Source organism: Rosa rugosa, chromosome 4, assembly GCF_958449725.1.
Source record: "Rosa rugosa chromosome 4, drRosRugo1.1, whole genome shotgun sequence".
In the NCBI taxonomy this organism is placed as follows: domain Eukaryota; kingdom Viridiplantae; phylum Streptophyta; class Magnoliopsida; order Rosales; family Rosaceae; genus Rosa; species Rosa rugosa.
The window spans coordinates 47,875,660-47,895,081 of NC_084823.1; the positions used below are offsets into that span (position 1 = coordinate 47,875,660).

General features: G+C 38.2%; 2 protein-coding genes and 1 non-coding gene across 5 annotated transcripts; 2 read left to right on the forward strand and 1 right to left on the reverse strand.

Moving 5' to 3' along the window:
- The first annotated feature begins 5,902 nt into the window (after nucleotides 1–5,902).
- On the forward strand, nucleotides 5,903–5,982 carry TRNAL-UAG (transfer RNA leucine (anticodon UAG)). Its single transcript has one exon. It is a non-coding gene; the product is annotated as a tRNA-Leu (tRNA).
- Nucleotides 5,983–11,157: 5,175 nt separating this feature from the next.
- On the forward strand, nucleotides 11,158–14,982 carry LOC133742843 (protein KINESIN LIGHT CHAIN-RELATED 3). Its single transcript, XM_062170525.1, has 3 exons — nucleotides 11,158–11,461; nucleotides 11,951–13,974; nucleotides 14,446–14,982. The coding sequence occupies exons 2-3, from the start codon at nucleotides 11,987–11,989 to the stop codon at nucleotides 14,654–14,656; spliced, it is 2,199 nt and encodes a 732-aa protein (XP_062026509.1). The 5' UTR covers nucleotides 11,158–11,461; nucleotides 11,951–11,986; the 3' UTR covers nucleotides 14,657–14,982.
- A 221-nt stretch (nucleotides 14,983–15,203) lies between these two features.
- LOC133742914 (pentatricopeptide repeat-containing protein At1g05750, chloroplastic-like) lies at nucleotides 15,204–19,417 on the reverse strand. 3 transcript variants are annotated; one of them, XM_062170615.1, is made up of 4 exons: nucleotides 16,619–19,417; nucleotides 16,437–16,518; nucleotides 16,040–16,301; nucleotides 15,204–15,923 (listed from the first exon to the last, which is right to left on the reverse strand). In XM_062170615.1, the coding sequence occupies exon 1, from the start codon at nucleotides 19,332–19,334 to the stop codon at nucleotides 16,818–16,820; it is 2,517 nt and encodes an 838-aa protein (XP_062026599.1). In that variant the 5' UTR covers nucleotides 19,335–19,417; the 3' UTR covers nucleotides 15,204–15,923; nucleotides 16,040–16,301; nucleotides 16,437–16,518; nucleotides 16,619–16,817. The 3 variants fall into 3 exon arrangements, with proteins under 3 accessions (XP_062026599.1, XP_062026598.1, XP_062026600.1); XM_062170614.1 differs by having other exon boundaries at nucleotides 16,433–16,518; XM_062170616.1 differs by lacking the exon at nucleotides 16,437–16,518.
- Nucleotides 19,418–19,422: the final 5 nt, after the last annotated feature.

Consider the following 19,422-nt stretch of genomic DNA (forward strand, 5'->3'; position numbering starts at 1 on the left):
ATGTTTTGCCAAATTTTTATGAATGAAGTTCCAATTTAGCTGAAGAGGTTTTGGGAATCTATTCATCTTGACTCCCAATTTTTTTGTTGAAGACATTGACAAATTTTTATGAATGAAGTTCCAAATGAGCTGAAGAGGTTTTGGGAACCTATTCATCTTGACTCCCAATTTAATTGAAGATCTCTCACTGTAAATAACATATCGATGTAGATCCAACTTGGGGAATATGGAATATCAACTCCCAATGATTCATGTTATCTGTGGTAAAAAAACGCACAAGAAAACAAAGTAATATTGAACTTCATTTTCAATTTGTCTACCTCGGCATAGTTAACTATAGGGCTAAATACTGATTATTACCCTGTAGTTTGGATCCAAAATCAATTCAGTATCTGAACTTCTAATTTCATCAAGAGCACCCATGCACTTTCAATTTTGATCTAATAGGTCCAATTTGTTAGTCTTCCAACAATTGAGTCATTTAACTTGTTGATGTGGCTCATATATGGCCTATATTTTATGATGCGGTGTTGAGGTGGCCTGCATAGTCAATTTAAGAGTGAGTCCCACTATTAGAAATCTATCAAATAAATAGTTTTTCAACAAATAATCCAACTATAACTTGAACTCATAAGAGAATATTAACAAATTGGACCTATTAGACCAAAATTGAAAGTACATGGGTGTTTTTGATGAAATTAGAAGTCTAGGGACTGAATTGATTTTGGACCTAAACCATAGGGTAGTAACTAGTATTTAGCCCTTAACTATAAGGTTTTGGCAATCTACTCATCTTTACTCCTAATTTAGCTTAAGATCTCTCATTGTGAGAAAATGTTGATCTAGATCCAACCTGAGAAAGATCAACTCTCAATTGTTCATGTTATATGTGGTAAAGAACTTACGTACAAAAAAACAAAGTTGTTTAGAATAGACTCTTGTTAACCTTTTTATGAGTAAAGTTTAGATTTACAATTTGTCTAAGGGTGTTTCAATTTATACCTCCAAAATCAGTATTTAGACCTCTCTACTTATTAGACATCTAAATTACTTTTTCAAATACACAAAATGCTAACTACACCTCTCTAATCTCCCTAAAATACCCTTAGCTTAAAGCCTTAAACCAAAATTAGAATTCTCTCCCTACCAATTTTTCCTTAGCCAAAGAATTGGGCTAGAACATCACTAAAAGGGCAAGGCAAACAAAAGAGTCTGAAAGAACTAAACTAAAACATGAAGTAAACGATCAATAATGATAATCAATATTTTCTTTTTTTGAATTTTAGAAGGATAATCACTATACTATATAAACCAAGAATCACCTTGTAGCAGCTTGTGACAATATGAGCTTGGAAGTTATCAAAAATGCAAGTTGTGACATGTTGGTAAGTTATAATTCCAACATTATAAAGGTTATGAGTTCAATTCTCACTGGCATATGTAAGGGTGGGGTGGGCCAAGGGTTTTTTTTATTTTTTATAAAAGAAACTTTGATTCAAATCAATTGTTGAACATAATTGGGGTACCATTTGGCATGAGGGATTGATTTTTTGGCATAAGGGATTGATTTGAGGTGAAGCTGGTTTGAAGATAAAAATGAAAGAGCTTAATTGAATGGGTTTGATGATTAGGAAGAGGATTTTTTTTTTTTTTTGTTCTTATGGTTTGTGTTTTTATTGGTAATTTTAATAGAGTTGATAAAGTCAACTATCATTAAGTAAAATTTAGAGGTTAAAATAAAAATTTTTGAGGTATGAATAGAAGCATTCTTTGAGAATTTTGCATAGTTTTTTTTTTTAAATAAAAAATAAAAAACCCTTAATCTACCTCACTGTTACATATGTCAGTGAGAATCGAATCTATGACATTTACATTCCAACATTTTGAATAGTTAATTACAAGGTTTTGGCAATGTATTTATCTTGACTGCCAATTGATCGAGCTTAAGATCTCTCATTGTGAGTAACATGTTGATCTAGATGCAACCTGATGTCCAATTGCTCATGTTATATGTGGACAAGAAAACTAAGTAGTTCAAGATAGAATCTAGCTTGTCCCAAACTGTTAGATAGTTGGATTGGAATAATTAAGCAAGCTAAGTGATTAGTTCTAAACCTGATCTTATCATTATGCGAAACGAAGCTACGAGCAAGGACATATACACTCATACAACACTGATGGGAATTAACCCTCTCAAGGCCCCATTCCCCAGTGTAATCAAAGAATACTATTTCTTCACTTAACAGCAATGCTCGCCTTCCTCTGTAAATTTCACTATTCGAGTGACGAGTCATATTTAAACTACATGCGTAACCGACTGTAGACTCTGTGGCCCAAGACTCTTTTTACACCATAATCTTTCATCACCCAGAAATGAATCATCCCACTCCTAAGAAATAAAAGCTAGAGGCAATCTCTCACAACTCCGAGGTCAGACCAGTTCGAAGACTAGCCAAAGAAAAAGATGTTAGCTGTTGGAACTACTGCTCGCCTTCAACATCAAAGGCATGTATCGAAAGAGAAGAACTTTGGCCTTTATGAACTATCCATTCAGATAAACCATATGTTCTCTACATGCAAACAGGCGCCTCATAATTTCCAATGCTTTGCCAAATCTCGGAGCCAACTGTTGAAACCTTTTGGTTTGCTTCTCTGGATCAGTACGTTGAGATAAGGAAACATAACAGTTATAGACACGGCTGATGGGGCTAAACCCAAACCCAGTAAAATATCACTTCTCCCTACTAGCAAAACAATCAATGCACACTGATTTTAATCATACTGATTTATGTTAGCTACAGATGTCAGTATGAATGATTAGTTTAGATAGATATCTGTGTGAAAGATTAATTGACACAAATATCTGTATCTAATATGTTAGATTGGGACCACAAGTATATTTAGTATAATTGTATGTACAGATGTATGTGATATCCGTGTGAAAATATTGACTGATATATGTGTAAAGAAGATAATATTCACTGATATCCGCTTGAAAGAATAACAAAAGAAGAAGAAAAAAAACATATTCACTGATATCCTTGTGAAAACTTTAACTGATATCTGTGTAAATAAGAAAATATTGACTGATATCTGTGTAGATAAGATTGGCAGCGTGGATTTAAAATTTCTTTAATTATTTGTACTTATCACTTCATTGTTCTTGATAAGTAAAAGCAACAGGTTAGAGTTCATCTTATTCAAACAGGTTAGAGAAGAAGATATCTTAAAAAAAGAGTGTTCTTGGGGTGATATTGTTGCATGGATGGAAGATTGTGATTTGCTACGTACATAGAATGAAGACTTGTATTTCGTTTTGGCTTCACAATTGCAGATTAGGAGAGTATATATGATGCTCTAGCTAGGAGTCTAGGGTGATGGCGGATCATTATAATTACCATTATACTAAAACAAGAATTCAAGTTATTAAATAATTAGTATTTATTGTAAAAGTATCAAAATATTATTATTATTATTATTATTATTATTTCAGTCTCAATTCACACTGATTTTCTTGTCCCAAAAAAGACAAAAAAAATCACACTGATTTTAATTTGATAGTGAAAAACAAATGAGAATTTGAAATATGATTGGGTTCCATTAGAAAACTCTCACACAGACATGAAGGTCCGTGTGCAAAGGCCAATGGCCACCCCACCAAATGCCAGAGACAAGAAATCTGTGAATGTAGGGTTGCTTAAGACCATTGCGCACAGATTTCAGTGAGTAATGAAAACTATAAAATAAATACTGATTTGAATCAGTATGTAATGGCTTTTTTACTAGTGGTGGATCACCTGAAGTAGATGTTGGAAGAGACAAAGAATTCTCATCTCTTTTCCAACATTAAACTGCAGGTACTAGACAAGTGCTATATATACGTCCTATGTATTGTATAGGACTAGCTAGGGAAATTGTATCTTTTTCCTTGCTGCAAAGGTAATATGATACACTAGGATTTATTTTCCTTTTCCTTCTATTTATAGGCAATCCACTTGGATGAAACCTTGGATCTCAAGCATTCATTAAGGCAGAATTTTGAATAGATTCATATGCTAAGTATAGCAAAGGTTTTTATCGCATAAATATCTCAAAGTGATAAGAAACTGCTATGGACATATACAAATAGAACTTTTCCGAAAATCACTTTGAGATATTTATGCAATGGAAATAAGAAAAGTAGAAAACAGTAGTCCTTAACAAGAGAAATAGAGCAGAAACCAAAAAAAGAAATAGCTCGAAATGATCCCAGTAACAAAGCGGGAGCACATGTTACCTTCCCTTCTAGTACTACTTACTGCGCGTACTTCAAAATCCAATTGTATGCAACAAATAGAATGTATGCATGCAAGCATGTTGTTCACAGTTTTTATTTTAGAGGCGAGTATAATGATGATCAAGCAAGTTACAAACGCTCAATACTTTGGTAGCTGCAACAGTTAGAGCAAAAATGCATAGCATCAATCCAATGAAGTTAACTTAGATATAATTTCACTACATATATAACAAACATTTGATAAATAATGCACCTCGGAGTTCCAAGTACCCCTGATCATATCATTAAGCGAAACAAAGCTTGGAATATGGACACATGCATTCGTAATGTTAGATGGTATCCCATTAGCTTGAACCCTCACCAGTCCCCCATCGCTAGTATATACAAGCAGTTTTTCATATTGGAACCTCAATATTTGCCCTTCCTCTGTATATTCCAGTGCTCGAGTGGTAGGCAGTAATCTTCTGCTTCCAATTTCACACTAATTGGTCCAAGACTCCTTGACACCGTAATCGTTCATCACCCAGAAACTAATGTCCCCATAAATAGTCGAAGTGCTTATGTTAACAAATAGGGAAAGGCAACCTCTCAAAACTCCAAGATCACAATCCCACAAATAGGGAGCTCGCACTGTAAAAGATGGTAATTGTTGGAACACCTCTCTCTCAACATCAAAGGCACATATCGAAATAGTCCGGCCTGTTTCCATAATCATTTATCCAGTGAAGGGATCCATTCAGATAAATCATACGCTTTTGTGTTTTCCCAGCAGCCGTGCCTTTATAATGCCCAATGCTTCTCCAACTTCCGCAGCTAACTGTCAAAACCATTGCCTCCATTTCCTCCTCTTCATCACTAGAACCTTTTATTGGAAAGGTGCACAGTACTTTATAGACACGGCTGACGGGACAAAACCCTAGCCCGGAAATTATCTGCATATATATGGCTCCGTTTACATGTCTGTTTGGTAGGCATTGTAGGAAGAGCTAAAGACTCGATCACCGGTAATGGGATTTGATATATAATATTGAGAGGCATGTAAATCAACTAGCCAGAGGAGGCCGTTGCACGAACCTACAGTGGCTAGACCAACAGGTGGGGGGTTCGGATCCCTCGGAAGCTTCAGTGCAATCTCGACGTTTGGCTTCGAGTAGTCTTAATTTCTTGTCGAGATCGATCAAGAAGGTGCCGCTGGTGCTAGGGTTTGTAAGGTCGGTGAAGCCACGGATCAAGAGGCAGCCACGTGTTCGTGGGAGTAGGGGTTTGGTGAAGTGAGGGTTTAGGAGCCAGCAACGCCAAGACGAGCACACGTACTTGCACTGGACGAGTGATTTTCCTGGGAGTCTGTGCAAGATCTCCGCTGTTAAATCCATTGGTAGTTGTAGAATATTGCATGAGGGTTTCTCTTGTTGTTCTTTGTTGTTGGCCGATGGGTGGCGCCGGCAAACTTTGGTTGGGTTCATTAGTGGAGCAGTGGAGGTACAATTTGATGAAGATCGAGTTTCATGGAGGGATCTGTCTATATTGTGGAGGACCGGTGTTGCGACGGAGGTAGAATTTGATGAATATTATAAGGGGCTACGTTGATGAAGTTAAATTATCTGTACGTGGAACTTTTTAACATGTGACAGTTTGGCCGAGTGGTCTAAGGCGCCAGATTTAGGCTCTGGTCCGAAAGGGCGTGGGTTCAAATCCCACAGCTGTCAATTTTTTTTTCTAAATCTTTATTTGAGGTGTACTAATGGAACGGAGATTAATTTTAATTTTTCTTTCCTTCTTTTATTCCAAAACAAATACAAGAAGGTTTGAAGTAAGAGTTAATGACCATTAGCTACAAAATCCTACATTTCTTTCCCATGCGCAAGGGACACAAACGCGGTCTTCATGCGGTCAATTAAACCTAGCTACAGTAAGGATTCTATACATTAAGGACAAAAAGGATAGAACAACTTTTATGAAATTACAAAAATTGCCACCCCTATATCACGATACAGCTCACTCTAGCCCATATCTCTTTCAAATCCATTTCTCCCCAAAATCAAAACCTCGCTTCCATTTCGGTGGCTAAGCAACAAATCGAAGCTCTGGTTGCGAAGCACCAAATCGAGGCTCCGGTGACGAAGCAGCCGGCGAAGCGAGGCGGCGAAGCAACAAATCGAGGCTCCGGTGGCGAAGCAGTCGGCGAAGCGACCGGCGAAGCACCAAATCAAGGCTCCGGTAGCGAAGCAGGCGGCGAAGCACCAAATCGAGGCTCCTGTGGCGAAGCGAAGCGGCAAAGCACCAAATCGAGGCTCTGGTGGCGAAGCAGCCAGCGAAGCGAGCTACTAAGCGAGGCGGCGAGCTAGGGTGCGACTCCGGTTCTGTATGAGGGTCAGTAGCTTTGAACTGGTTTGATCTGTTCTTTCGGTGCGAAAGTGACCGAAATTTGTTTTAGTTTCATAATTTACGAAGAATTTCATGCCTGGTGAGTGGTGATTATGTTCACTATTGAAATTTTTGGTTTCATATTAAAGTTGTGGAGCTCAATCGAGATTGCTAGCTAATTGTTGATACAGTCAGAAAGTGGTTGATGTATTTTTGTTAAAAGATGTGTTCAAATTTTCAGGGTAGTGAGGTTTTGACAGATTGGGGTTAGTTGTTGGGTTTTGTGCATGTAAACCGTTGTGTTCGATGGTTATCACATTTGGAAGATCGTTTGTGAATTTGTTTCTTTTTGTGAATTTGTTTCGTTAGTCAATTAGTCATAATTTCTAATTTCTGCAGGGTCAATACTTGGTGTTACATCTGAGGAACTGAAACTACAGATCAAGCTGGGTATCCAAAGGATGCAATATCTATTGTCTTTGTGGAATCAGTGTCTATAGTCCTGCTGTGGAATCATAGTTTTAGACTTGTGCTTTTGTATCGAGGGTCAGTAGCTTTGGTTTTGTGTTTGTTAGTTTCTTATGGGATTGGTACTACTGAGGGTCAGTACTCATATTTGCATTTATCATATACATCGAAGCAGCATTATGCGAAGCAAGCAGCATACATGGAAAATTTACATTTACTTTTTCTACCTGTTTAACTTGGTAGATAATGCGATCTCCGAAATATATTTATTGTTGAGTGCTACTGAGGGTCAGCACTACCATTAGAAATCAGTTGAGGTTATTTTTGTAATTTCTCATTAACAAAACAATTCAAAAAATTGGTAGGACAATGGCCGCACGGGATATGGGCCTTGCACATGGATCATGAACAGTACCGCAAGAGAAATATAAAAAAAAGGCCTGTTAATGGTAAATATTGGATAAAAAGTGTAGTTAGTGGTAATTTACTATTGAAGTAATTGGATGCTTAGAAACTAAAAGGATTCTCATTTTCTGGACATGGGCATCTAGCATCACTATGCCAAGACTTGCATACCCACCTCCAGCGGATCGATGAGTGTTTTGGTGGAGTTTGGAGAAGATCTCCAGCATTACGTTTTTTTGGCAGTTGTAGGGCCTTCACGTCCTTGACCTCTTCTTCTTCTTCTTCTTCTTCTTATCTATATTGGGCCCTCTGAATCTTTTTTCCTTGCTGCCTGCGGAATTTGGCTTGTAGTGAGGAATGTAAAAACGCAGTTACTTGGCCATTGGTTTATTAAACAACCTTGAACTAATTATTGTCATGATCAAATTAATTTCTTGCACGTACAGCAGCTCAAAACCGAGGCTTAAGTGTTGGATCACATTTGGTGAATACTTGTTGACTATTAAGGACACAAAAATGCAAATAGATTAAGGGTGGCAATATCGATCGTGTTCGATCGTATTTCATCTCAGATACCGACCAGTCAATCTAGACATGTACATCTAGTTATTCATTTGATCGAGTAGTTGAGTGGAAAGATTCAATATTGAAAAAGTACGTATGACAGCTGCAATTCGTATTGTGTCTCATGACTCTCATCAACTAGTCAACACTAGTATGATTCCCTTGAGTAAATAACTGGGTTAAAAGATTCAATATTTAAGCCCCACAAACTTCCAGTCGGCCAAATTGTTTACTCTCTGAACTTTTACTGAAAAAACACAACATTTAAATGTTGACAGTAAATGTAATTTTGTGTTAATTACCTAAGCTCCACAAACTTCCAGTCGCCGCGACACGCTCCATTCCGGCGGCAGAGAATGAACGCCTTCCTTCAAAGACGATATCACCAACGCGTCAATGGAGGCGGAGAGGATGAGCTGGGCTTAGGATCTCGTCTTCAATGTAGGTTACTGGGTTGTTCAATGTGGGTTGTGATTTAGCAGATTTTTAGGTGAAATTATTGTGAATTTTCTGGGCTACTAGGTTGTTCCATGTGGTCTGTGATTTTGCATATTTGGTTGTGGTGAGTGGTAGAAATGATAAGAATATATCTTTGTAGCGTAAGAATGGGTTGGGGATTCGTGAGCTTAGAAATATGAAAGATGGAATTGGGAGCATGTCGAGGAGAGTGGGTGAAAGGAAGCTGATCAGAAAACTGATCGAAAATGAAGGTTAGAAGCCAGGGGCATAATCGACAATTTATCATTCACTTTGCTGATAACGTGCTGAGTTGGCGTCTAGCTGTGTGCCACGTCAGCCACTTAACAGAGAGATTAGACGGAATTGACCTATTGGGTGAGAAATTGAGAGTGTAAGGAGTAAACATGTCAAATTAGAATGTGAGGGACTAAAGTGTTTTTTCAGTAAAAGCTCAGGGAGTAAACAGTATTTAACCCTTAATATTACTTTAAAGTGAAGTGGGATCAAAATCATACTGGTATAGGATTTTCGTGGTTCGTTATATTGGAAATCAATAGATGACGTACTCTTTATATTTTCAATACAGGATTTTAACTCTTTATCTCTTACATAAATAATGTGCTTATGTTCAAATGATGGCATGAATTCAACCGGCAGTATTCATATTCAAATATTCAATGGTTAAAACAAAGCTTGTAAATTCATACCGCGTACCATGTTTACAATCGTACTACCACTTAAATTTATGAGATGGAAAAGCATACAACATAGTCTCGTTCGAGGATATACGGTTAGCCTCTCTTGCATTAGCGTGGGCATGAGCATCCTTAGACTCACGTTCTAGACATGAGCATGACAAGTGAGGCTAATTGAGGGCAAGGCAAGTGAGGCTAACAGTAGCCAAGGCAAGTGAGGCTCATTAATTGTGGACATGTCCACGTCTATGCAAGCGAGACGAACGGTGTTCATGTCTAAATTCTAATTAATCGAATAATCAATTTGAAAGATTCAATATTTACCTGACCAAACCATTTCACTTTTATATTACTTTGGATTAATGTGAACTCAAAAGATTTATCGAATACTCATGATCTTCTACTTACAAATAACACTAATAATATTGAACCAAATGATATTAGGTTGTATATATTTTGGTTTTCTGAAAAACAATAAATTACTTTTTTACTTTTTTAATACGGAATTACTAATACTTTATCTCGTACATATAGGATGCATCAACATTTAAATCACATACAACCTAATCCGACAATGATTCATGTTCAATTGTTGACACAAACCTTTTAACTTCATATCATGTTTACAATCATATTACCATTTCGAGCTAAAAATTACTACCTCTACTACTCTACTGATCTACTAGATGATAGAAAGAGACATCCACATATGGGTGGTCCAAACTGTTTAACTTTTTAGTGAGGTTGTGTTTCGTTGTAGTGAGGTAAGTGTACGTTGTTAACTTTTTATAATTAATAATTAAGGAACAATTCTTAGGTTCCCCTAGGGTGAATGAGCATATTCACCCCATTGTCGATTAACGCATAATAATTTTATAATTTTCTAATCCAACCATTCATGTTGTATAACGTAATACAAAGATTAGCTTTGTAAAAAATCAATCAAATTGAAGATCTTTCAGTTATTCATTTCTATGAAATACATGGACGGTTCATCATAATAGTAGTAAGTGTTGTTAGAACCATCCATTTGTTTGATTCAATTAGATAATTAAACGATTTCCGATTCGATTGATTTTTTACAGGGATGATCTTTAAAGGCTAATTTAATATATGGACCGTTGGATTATAAATTTATTAAATAAAAATATGTTAATCGACAATAGGGGTGAATATGCTCATTCACCCTAGAGGTGAACCTAAGAATTGTTCATAATTAAGGCCCATATATATCATTATTGTTATATCAACTTCGAGCCTTGCATATAATGCTCCGTCTTTATTGTTTCACTGTATTCATTCTTTATCAAAAAGAAATTGATGGAACAATTCGTAAATGGAGCGCAAGAAAATTAAAGGAAAAACTTGACCAGCACATAAATTTGGCACAACGTGTGATGGGAAAGCACATCATTGTAAGGTCAAAAACAAAGGTGCACCCCACGTCCTCACCAAACTATCATACTCGATCTCATTATTTACATGTGGAGAGTTACTATTATATATGATGTAATCTTACCTCATGTGTGTGGTAATATTAACCTATTAAGCAACTAATCTATTATCACCGGCCATCACACATATATATATATGATCAGCTACGTATATCTTCTAAAAACATGAATACATCATCGTCTGAATATATATAAATAACCAATAGAGAAAGTTTTGAGATTAATGTTCCATAGTATACATCACAATGTCTCCTATGCTTGATGATTAAGTTGAGAAGAAGCAAAGCTTACCTCAAGCTAATGACCCTCTGTCCATAACAAAACCTACATCCCACCAAATAAATGAGGTAAATAAAAACCAACCCCAAAAAAACGGAAAATACAAGTCATTCAACTTACCAACCATTACCACATCGCCACGTGGCCAGTTTCAGTTTAAATTACAGTCGGGGGTAAACGAAATCGGCGGGTGGGGAAGAAAGTAGTCACCTTTTTTCTCTCTTCTCTTTCTCTCCTCTTCCCCAAAAGTCTGCAACTTTTTTCACCGTTTTTTCTCTTTTTTTTAATTAAAAATTTATTTTTGTCCATTTTTCCCATTTCGCTTCTGGCTATCTCTGTCACCTTCGTCCCAATCCAGCTTATATAAACTCACCCACCAGCAAAAGATTAGATATTTTACCTTGTATATATATATGTGGGTACCCGTTTTTTATTGAGACCCAGATAGCATAATCTCCCCGGTGTCGTTTTGTCATGGTCGATTGATTGTTCTTCAGGTATGGGTTTTTCATTTCCTCTTTGTTTATGTTGTTGTTTCAGCTCAACCCTTTATTTATTTTCCATTATTGGAGGTCAACTGTGCAAGAAAGTAAGAAACTTTGGTGTTCTTGGTGATGGGTTTTGTGTTAATCTAATTGGGTTTTGAAGTTATATATGGAATTTGTATTTATCTGGGTTTGGTTGTGGAGATCTAATGAGGCAATTTTAGTTATTGGTTCGTTGTTTCTGTTTATGGACAAATTGAAATTTTGTATCTTTGCTTCATATCTGGTTTGTTAAGTTTCCTGGGAAAGATACAAAGCTTCACGAGCAGATTACCGACCGACAAGGAAAACATGTGTTTTTCTGATGCATTGTGCTTTGTGTTTACATTATTCAATGTTTGTCAACTATAGATTTGTGTACACATTTGGAATTTTGCTAGAAATTTCAGGCTAGTTGTTTCGTTCTTGTTTTCATCGTTTGGTTTCAAATGTCTGTTGCAGCGAAGTGAGAGATTTTGTTGATTTGGGTAGACAGACATGCCTGCAATTGTTGAAGGGGTGGTGAATGAATCGAGTGGGAATTCTCCACCTCACAAGGAAAACTTGGCGGTGAATAGATCCCCGAAAAGTACTCTGAATGCACATAGCCCTCCGAGTATGGGAACTGATCATCCGGTTGAGGGGGCAGTTGACACCTCAATTGAGCAGCTTTATGAGAATGTGTGTGACATGCAGAGTTCTGATCAGTCACCTTCAAGGCGTAGTTTTCGATCAGATGGGGAGGAGTCTAGGATTGATTCCGAGTTGCGCCATCTTGTTGGAGGAGAGATGAGGGAGGTGGAGATAATGGAAGAGGAGGTGCATTCAAAGCCAGTGGATGATTCTCGTAGTGAGTCAAGTTCCAAGAAGGAAGGTTCGTCCATTGGTAGAAAGTCAGGAAAGATTGATAAGCCTCAATCTCCAAGTACAAAATCCACTTCTCCACGCAACTCAAAGAAAAGTGCTCGCATGCAGGTCGACTCCGAGACTTCATCAAAATCAGTTTCCAAGGGAAAAAGTCCTGACAAACCTCCCCTGCGTAAGCATAGTGATAAGACTCTACCAAAACCTGTGGGAGCCACTCCTGTTAAGAAAAACAGGAAATCACCTTCTGGAGGGTCAAAGTTGCAGACTGGAACTGAGGATTCAGCTGAATCAGGACTTAATCCGGACCTCGGGCCATTTTTGTTAAAGCAAGCAAGGGATTTGATTTCTTCTGGGGATAATCCCCAGAAAGCTCTTGAGTTAGCCCTTCGAGCTACAAAATCGTTTGAACTATGTGCAAATGGGAAACCCTGCTTAGAGCTAGTAATGTGTTTGCATGTTACATCGGCAATTTACTGTAGCTTAGGCCAGTACAGTGAGGCAATTCCGGTTCTTGAGCGCTCAATTGAGATTTCACCCATTGAGGAAGGCCAAGATCATGCCCTTGCTAAATTTGCTGGTCACATGCAGTTGGGTGATACTTATGCTATGCTGGGCCAACTTGAAAATTCACTTGCGCATTACACAACTGGATTGGAAATTCAGAAACAAATTTTGGGAGAAACGGATCCAAGAGTTGGTGAAACTTGTAGATATCTGGCTGAAGCTCATGTTCAAGCATTACAATTTGAGGAGGCTCAAAGGCTTTGCCAGATAGCTCTTGACACTCACAAAGAGAATGGTTCCCCAGCTTCTTTGGAAGAGGCAGCAGATAGGAGACTCATGGGTCTTATATGTGAAACAAAGGGAGATCATGAAGCAGCTCTTGAGCATCTTGTTTTAGCCAGCATGGCTATGGTGGCAAATGGCCAGGAAGTGGAGGTAGCTTCTGTTGACAGCAGCATTGGAGACACATACTTATCCTTGTCTCGTTATGATGAGGCTGTTTTTGCTTATCAGAAGGCACTGAATGTGTTCAAGACCACTAAAGGAGAGAATCATCCATCTGTTGGTTCAGTTTTCATCCGTCTGGCAGATTTGTATAACAGGACAGGGAAAGTTAAGGAATCAGTATCATACTGTGAGAATGCTCTTCGAATTTATGAAAAGCCCATGCCCGGAGTCCCTCCTGAGGAAATGGCAAGTGGTCTCACAGATATTGCAGCTATCTATGAATCAATGAATGAGCTCGAGCAGGCAGTCAAGTTGTTACAGAAGGCGTTAAAAATATACAATGATGCCCCTGGTCAGCAAAGCACAGTAGCAGGGATAGAAGCCCAAATGGGGGTCATGAACTACATGTTGGGGAATTATTCTGAATCTTACGAGTCCTTCAAGAATGCCATCACAAAGCTCCGCGCTACTGGAGAAAAGAAATCTGCCTTCTTTGGGATTGTTCTGAACCAAATGGGGCTTGCTTGTGTACAACGTTATGATATAAATGAAGCTCAAGAATTCTTTGAAGAAGCCAGAACTGTTTTGGAGCAAGAGTGTGGGCCATATCACCCTGATACACTTGGCGTATATAGCAATCTTGCAGGCACTTATGATGCAGTTGGAAGGTACTTTATCTCTTTCCTTCCCCAAGTGTCATCTTTAGCCTTCTTCTTCCCTTAGCATTGTTGTGTTTCTAAATGCTCAATTGCTTGTAAACTTGCTTTTTGTTCTCCCTTATTCTTTACTTGGCCATGTTACATGGGTGTGAATTAGTAACACAATTCTTATTTAGAGGCTGATATTTGGTTCTTGTCCATGTAGCTCTTCCTTTCCTTCATGGACTTGTTGTTCAACACCCTAGTTGTAAGAGTACCCAGAATATTAATTGTTAGAACATAGTTGACCGACCAAACAAGGGCTAGTAAGAGAAACAAAAATAATTAAGCTGTGTAAGCTATCGAAGTCTTTTGCATTTCTGGAAGGGATATTTCGGTGTTTGATTAATATTGTTGCTAAATTAGCCTTTAAGTTTAATTAATATTATAAATTAGTCGATGTACTGATTCTCGATATTCTTCTGTTGTCATTATACCCAGGTTGGATGATGCAATTGAACTGTTGGAATTTGTTGTTGGGATGAGGGAAGAAAAGCTAGGGACAGCTAATCCTGATGTGGATGATGAGAAAAGAAGGTTGGCCGACTTATTGAAAGAAACAGGCAAAGTTCGGAACAGAAAAGCCAGATCACTAGAGAACCTCCTTGATGCCAACTCTCATGGTATAAACAATGATGGAATCAAGGTATGATAAGAATGGTTCTGTTCAGGAATGAAATCGATGTATAATAGGACACATTTAAGAGGAAAATGATAGAGTAACCAAGAAAAACAGTCGAGTGTGTTGATAAGATTCTTGCTGGGGAGAGGGTGAATGTAGCCCCAGGGTAGGGTTTTTGGTGTATTGTTAATTTATATTGCTGAAGGATATCACATTTTGTGTCAACACTATTTATGTAATTGCGGCTTTGTCACGAATTCATCTTGTATTCAAGAATTACAGATTTGTTCCACACGCCGCTCCAGTATGAAGATTTCATTATTTGAATTAATTTCCACTTGGGTTTTTGTTCTGTATTTTGCCGTCTGGGAAATCTTATTTGAATGATCAACTTACTTGCTGAATTATAGTACTATTTTTTTTTTTTCCTTTTGTCTGAAGAATTATAGTACCATAATGGAAGCCAAGTGGTTCTATAATTCTTGGTGAAAAGTTGGGAACAGGTGATCAATCAAATAAGATCTGCAGATTAATTAGAAGATAAAAAACATAAAATTCTTGGTGAAGAGTTCAGAGGTACTAAACTGAAATTAGTACTAAGAAAAAGAGGACTCCATATTACAACACTTTCACAATGTCAACAAAACCAAATCATCTACTAACACCAGTCTCTAATTCTCTATCAAGAGCTTATTAAATAATGTACACGGGCCTGTGGATTGCTACATATAGCCATATAGGTTGCACAAACAGCGCCCTAGAAGATAATTCCTCCATTCCATCTTCATTCCTTGTCCTTGTCCTTCATTGCAGATTTCATCATCTGGTGGTCATACTCACCACTAGTCTTTCTTACCGCACATTTGGGTTGGGTTCCAGCACTAACTGGTTTATGATGATAACAAAACCCAAAAAATAAGTACTGTAGCAACCAGACATTCAAAAAGGAAGATATTGATATCAAGTCAGAAAAACAGAAAAAATGAATAATCTTTAATTGGCTATTTCACTATTTCACCATATTAATAGCAAAATAATGAAATAGCCAATTTAGACTACTCATTACATTTTGTTTCAACCCCATGAAGATGCATTTGATGTATCTTCCTTTAGTAGCCTCTAAATAGTCAGCTCCTAACTTCACAGCAATGGAAGGCGACGTATTACTATTCTTATACTCTGATGTCTGCAACTTTGCTTTAACCTGAGTGATGTCGGTAGGAAAGAAAACAAATAGTAAACTACTGGAGTTTGTGAAACGCCCATCATAAAGCAGCAATAAGATTTCTGCACTGGCCTGCAGTTGAAGCAACTAGAATTATGAGCTGCTTTTGAATTCCAATACATTTACCTATTATTCAGCTTACATTTCAACCTTTAACCTGAGAGTGTACTACTGCAAATAAGAATTACCTTTTTGTTTGAGCACTTCAGCAGATGATAGTCTATTCTCCTCTGAGTTTACTGAATCCAATAGAGAACAAAGGTAATGGGACTGCCTTCTATATCATGGGAATGTTAAACTGCTTGTTCATGGAGTTTGAGCCACTTGCTGCTTGTTCATGAATTTTAAACATAATGGGCTGCAAACAGTGCCGTAAACAACACTCAAGAGAGCCAGAGTGAATCATCCTTGTGAAACCAGATTTTAATCACGTCTTTCCAGAGTCAAGTCCTATCAATAGAATAGAATTGAACAGAAGAAGTGAGTAGAAGAAGATGACAAAACCACAATGAAAGTCTTGACAAAAAGTCAAAGAAAAAAGTCGAAAAACCCAAGATGTAACAACATAGAAAAGAACTTACCTACCTTCTAGAATAGCTCTTCTAGGTCAGCTAGGTGGAGATTAAGATGTTGTGTTCTATATGTTACATTCAACTCGGTACATGTCCTGGGTAACCATCTTACTTTTAATATGAGGTCTAACTGATATAAAATTTTGAAAATACAGAATTGCATCATCAGCTACAGAAATTCATGTTAAAACTTACTTGGGAAGTAATCCAAAAGGAATAGCCAATCAGTTGCAAAGATGGATGGATAGGTCTAATGAACCATTTCTTTGCTGGAATGTAGTCATCAAGTGTGAATTATCCGAGTCAGCCTCAATCACTCAGAACAGTTAATCATCTCCTTTCTGATCAAAAGCTGCACGACCTAGCTTTGACTGACTAATCGTCATGTCGTCATTTATATTGAAACTTGTTGGTGATTGTTTGTACTTGCAACCAGAAACAACAAACCCTTGTCCCTAGATGATGTAAGATCTTCATCAAGAACCTCATCAAGCCCCTCACCCACAGTCAGTAATTGAGGGATATATCCTGCCTTCCTAATTTCAGTTGTCAGATTTTCTATTGTAAAATATATCTCCTCTGACTCATTATGAGAATGATCACCCGCAGTAAAGGTATGGAGATTGTTATCAACTTCAATCCAACTACACCCAGGCGTTTTCTTGAGTCCCACACCTTTGATGTCTGATCTAACCCTGGTAACTTCATTCCATTTCCCATAATCTTCGTACAAATTTGCAAGAAGTGTACGGTAGCCAATATTAGTAGGATCCAGTTTAAAGATATGATCAGCCACAACTTCTGCCAGTCTTTCATCACCATGAATTTTGCATGATCCAAGCAATGATCCCCATATACGATCATCTGAGGCACAAGGCATTGTTGAAATAATATCATATGCTTGCTTTAGATGGCCAGCTCGGCCTAAAAGATCAACCATGCAGGTGTACTGTTCAAGTTGAGGCTCAATTTTGTAAACTTCTACCATACACTGAAAATACTTCAGCCCCTCTTCTATCCTCCCTGCATGGCTGCAAGCAGAAAGAAGAGCTGTAAAAGTTGCATGATCAGGCTCCAATCCTGCCGCTTCCATTTTTTCAAATAAAGCAAATGTTTCATCTGCATGGCCATGCATTCCTAACCCCAGAAGAATTGAGTTCCATGAAACTAAATTTCTTTCAGGCATTTTCACAAACACACTCCTTGAGCTCTTTATGTCTCCACATTTTGCATAGGTAGTCATCAGGGAATTGCTCACAAGAACATTGGACTCAAATTCTTGCCGTAATAGGTAACCGTGAACCTCCTTACACAACATCATGATTGACAACTGAGCACAAACTGACAGAATACTAGCAACTGTCACAGTATTAGGTCTAATTTCTTCAAGTTGCATGTCAAGGAATGCCTTTAAAGCTTCATCTAGATACTCATTCTGAGTATATCCGGATATCAAGGCATTCCATGACACCAAATCTCTAGCTGGTAGTCTGTGAAATACTTTTTGAGCAGACTCAATATCTCTGGTTTTTGCATAAAAATCAACTAATGCACTGGCAACAAAATGGTCTGAATCAAACCCCAATTTCACTAGTAGCCCATGAATTTCCATCCCTATAGACTTAACAGCCAGGGATGAACAAGCCCGCAGAACAGCCAAGATTATGACAGAATCCACAAAGCCATATTCTAAAATATAGTCATGAAACAGATTCAATGCCTCACGAGGATGACTACTTTGAGCAAAATTTGAGATGGCGGCGCCCCACATGACCATGTTACGATTGAGGGACCTTCTGAAGATTTCAAGACCAGTTGTACTATCACCACATTTGAAATACATGTCCATAAGAGCTGTTTCAACTCGTACATCAGTGATGTTCAATTGAGTGCTCAAACAGAATTTATGGATCTGCTTTCCGAATGCTAAATCCATTAGCTGAGAGCACAAACCTGTAATGGCCACCATTGTGGAAGTATCGGGTAACAACCCAATGGCCAACATCTGTAGAAACAACTCCACCGCCTGCGGCCAACACCCATTAGAGACATAGCCCGAAATCATCACATTCCATATCACTGTATTTCCTCTAATACAGGCTTCACCAATAACGCTCCTATAAACACATTCCGCATTCCTCACATCCCCACATTTCATGTACATATCAATCAACCCACTAACCATAAACTGATCAGCATGCAGCCAGCGCTTCAGAGCAAAGCCATGAATCTCTCTGCCATGAACCAAAGAGTGAAGGGAAGAGCACGAAGTGAGAGCCGAAAGGGAAGCCACCCGATTAGGCAACACCCAATGATCCCCCCGAACCATCCGACTAAACATCCCCAACGAGCTCACATAATCCCGTGAATGGCAAAACCCAGATATCATTGTATTCCAGGACACCAAATCCCTCTCGGGCATTTTCTCAAACATCTGAACCGCATCCTCAACCTCCCCACATTTCCAATAAACCCCCAAAATCGAATTGGCATCGTAAACATCGCCCAAAACCCCCAATTTCAACACATGCCCATGAATCTCCCTAGCCTTGCCCGCATCACAGAACCCCCCAAAGGCCTTAATCAAAATCGGAAAGAAGTGAAATTCCTCAGCTACAGGCAAACCAAGTTGAAGCATTTCAACATAAACCACTATCGCATCCTCGCAATTCCCATTCTCAACGTACCTCTTGATCAGCTCACCGCCCGAAACAACATCAATCCCGGAAAACCCACCTCTGGAATTCGATTTCCCCAGCAACTGTGATTTGCAACATAAAGATTGAAACTTTGAAGCAAAAGAAACTGAGCAAGGCGTCGTTGTAGCACCACCTCTGAACTTGTAGCAGCAGTGTAATGGCTCCGATAAACACGAGCCTTGTGGTCTCACTCTCACAGCCACAGCAGCCATTTTCTCTGCCGACCCCAAAATGTTGTTTCCCGCGAATAAGATTATGGTACTACACCCATACGACGTCGTTTGTAGTTAGGGTTAGGGT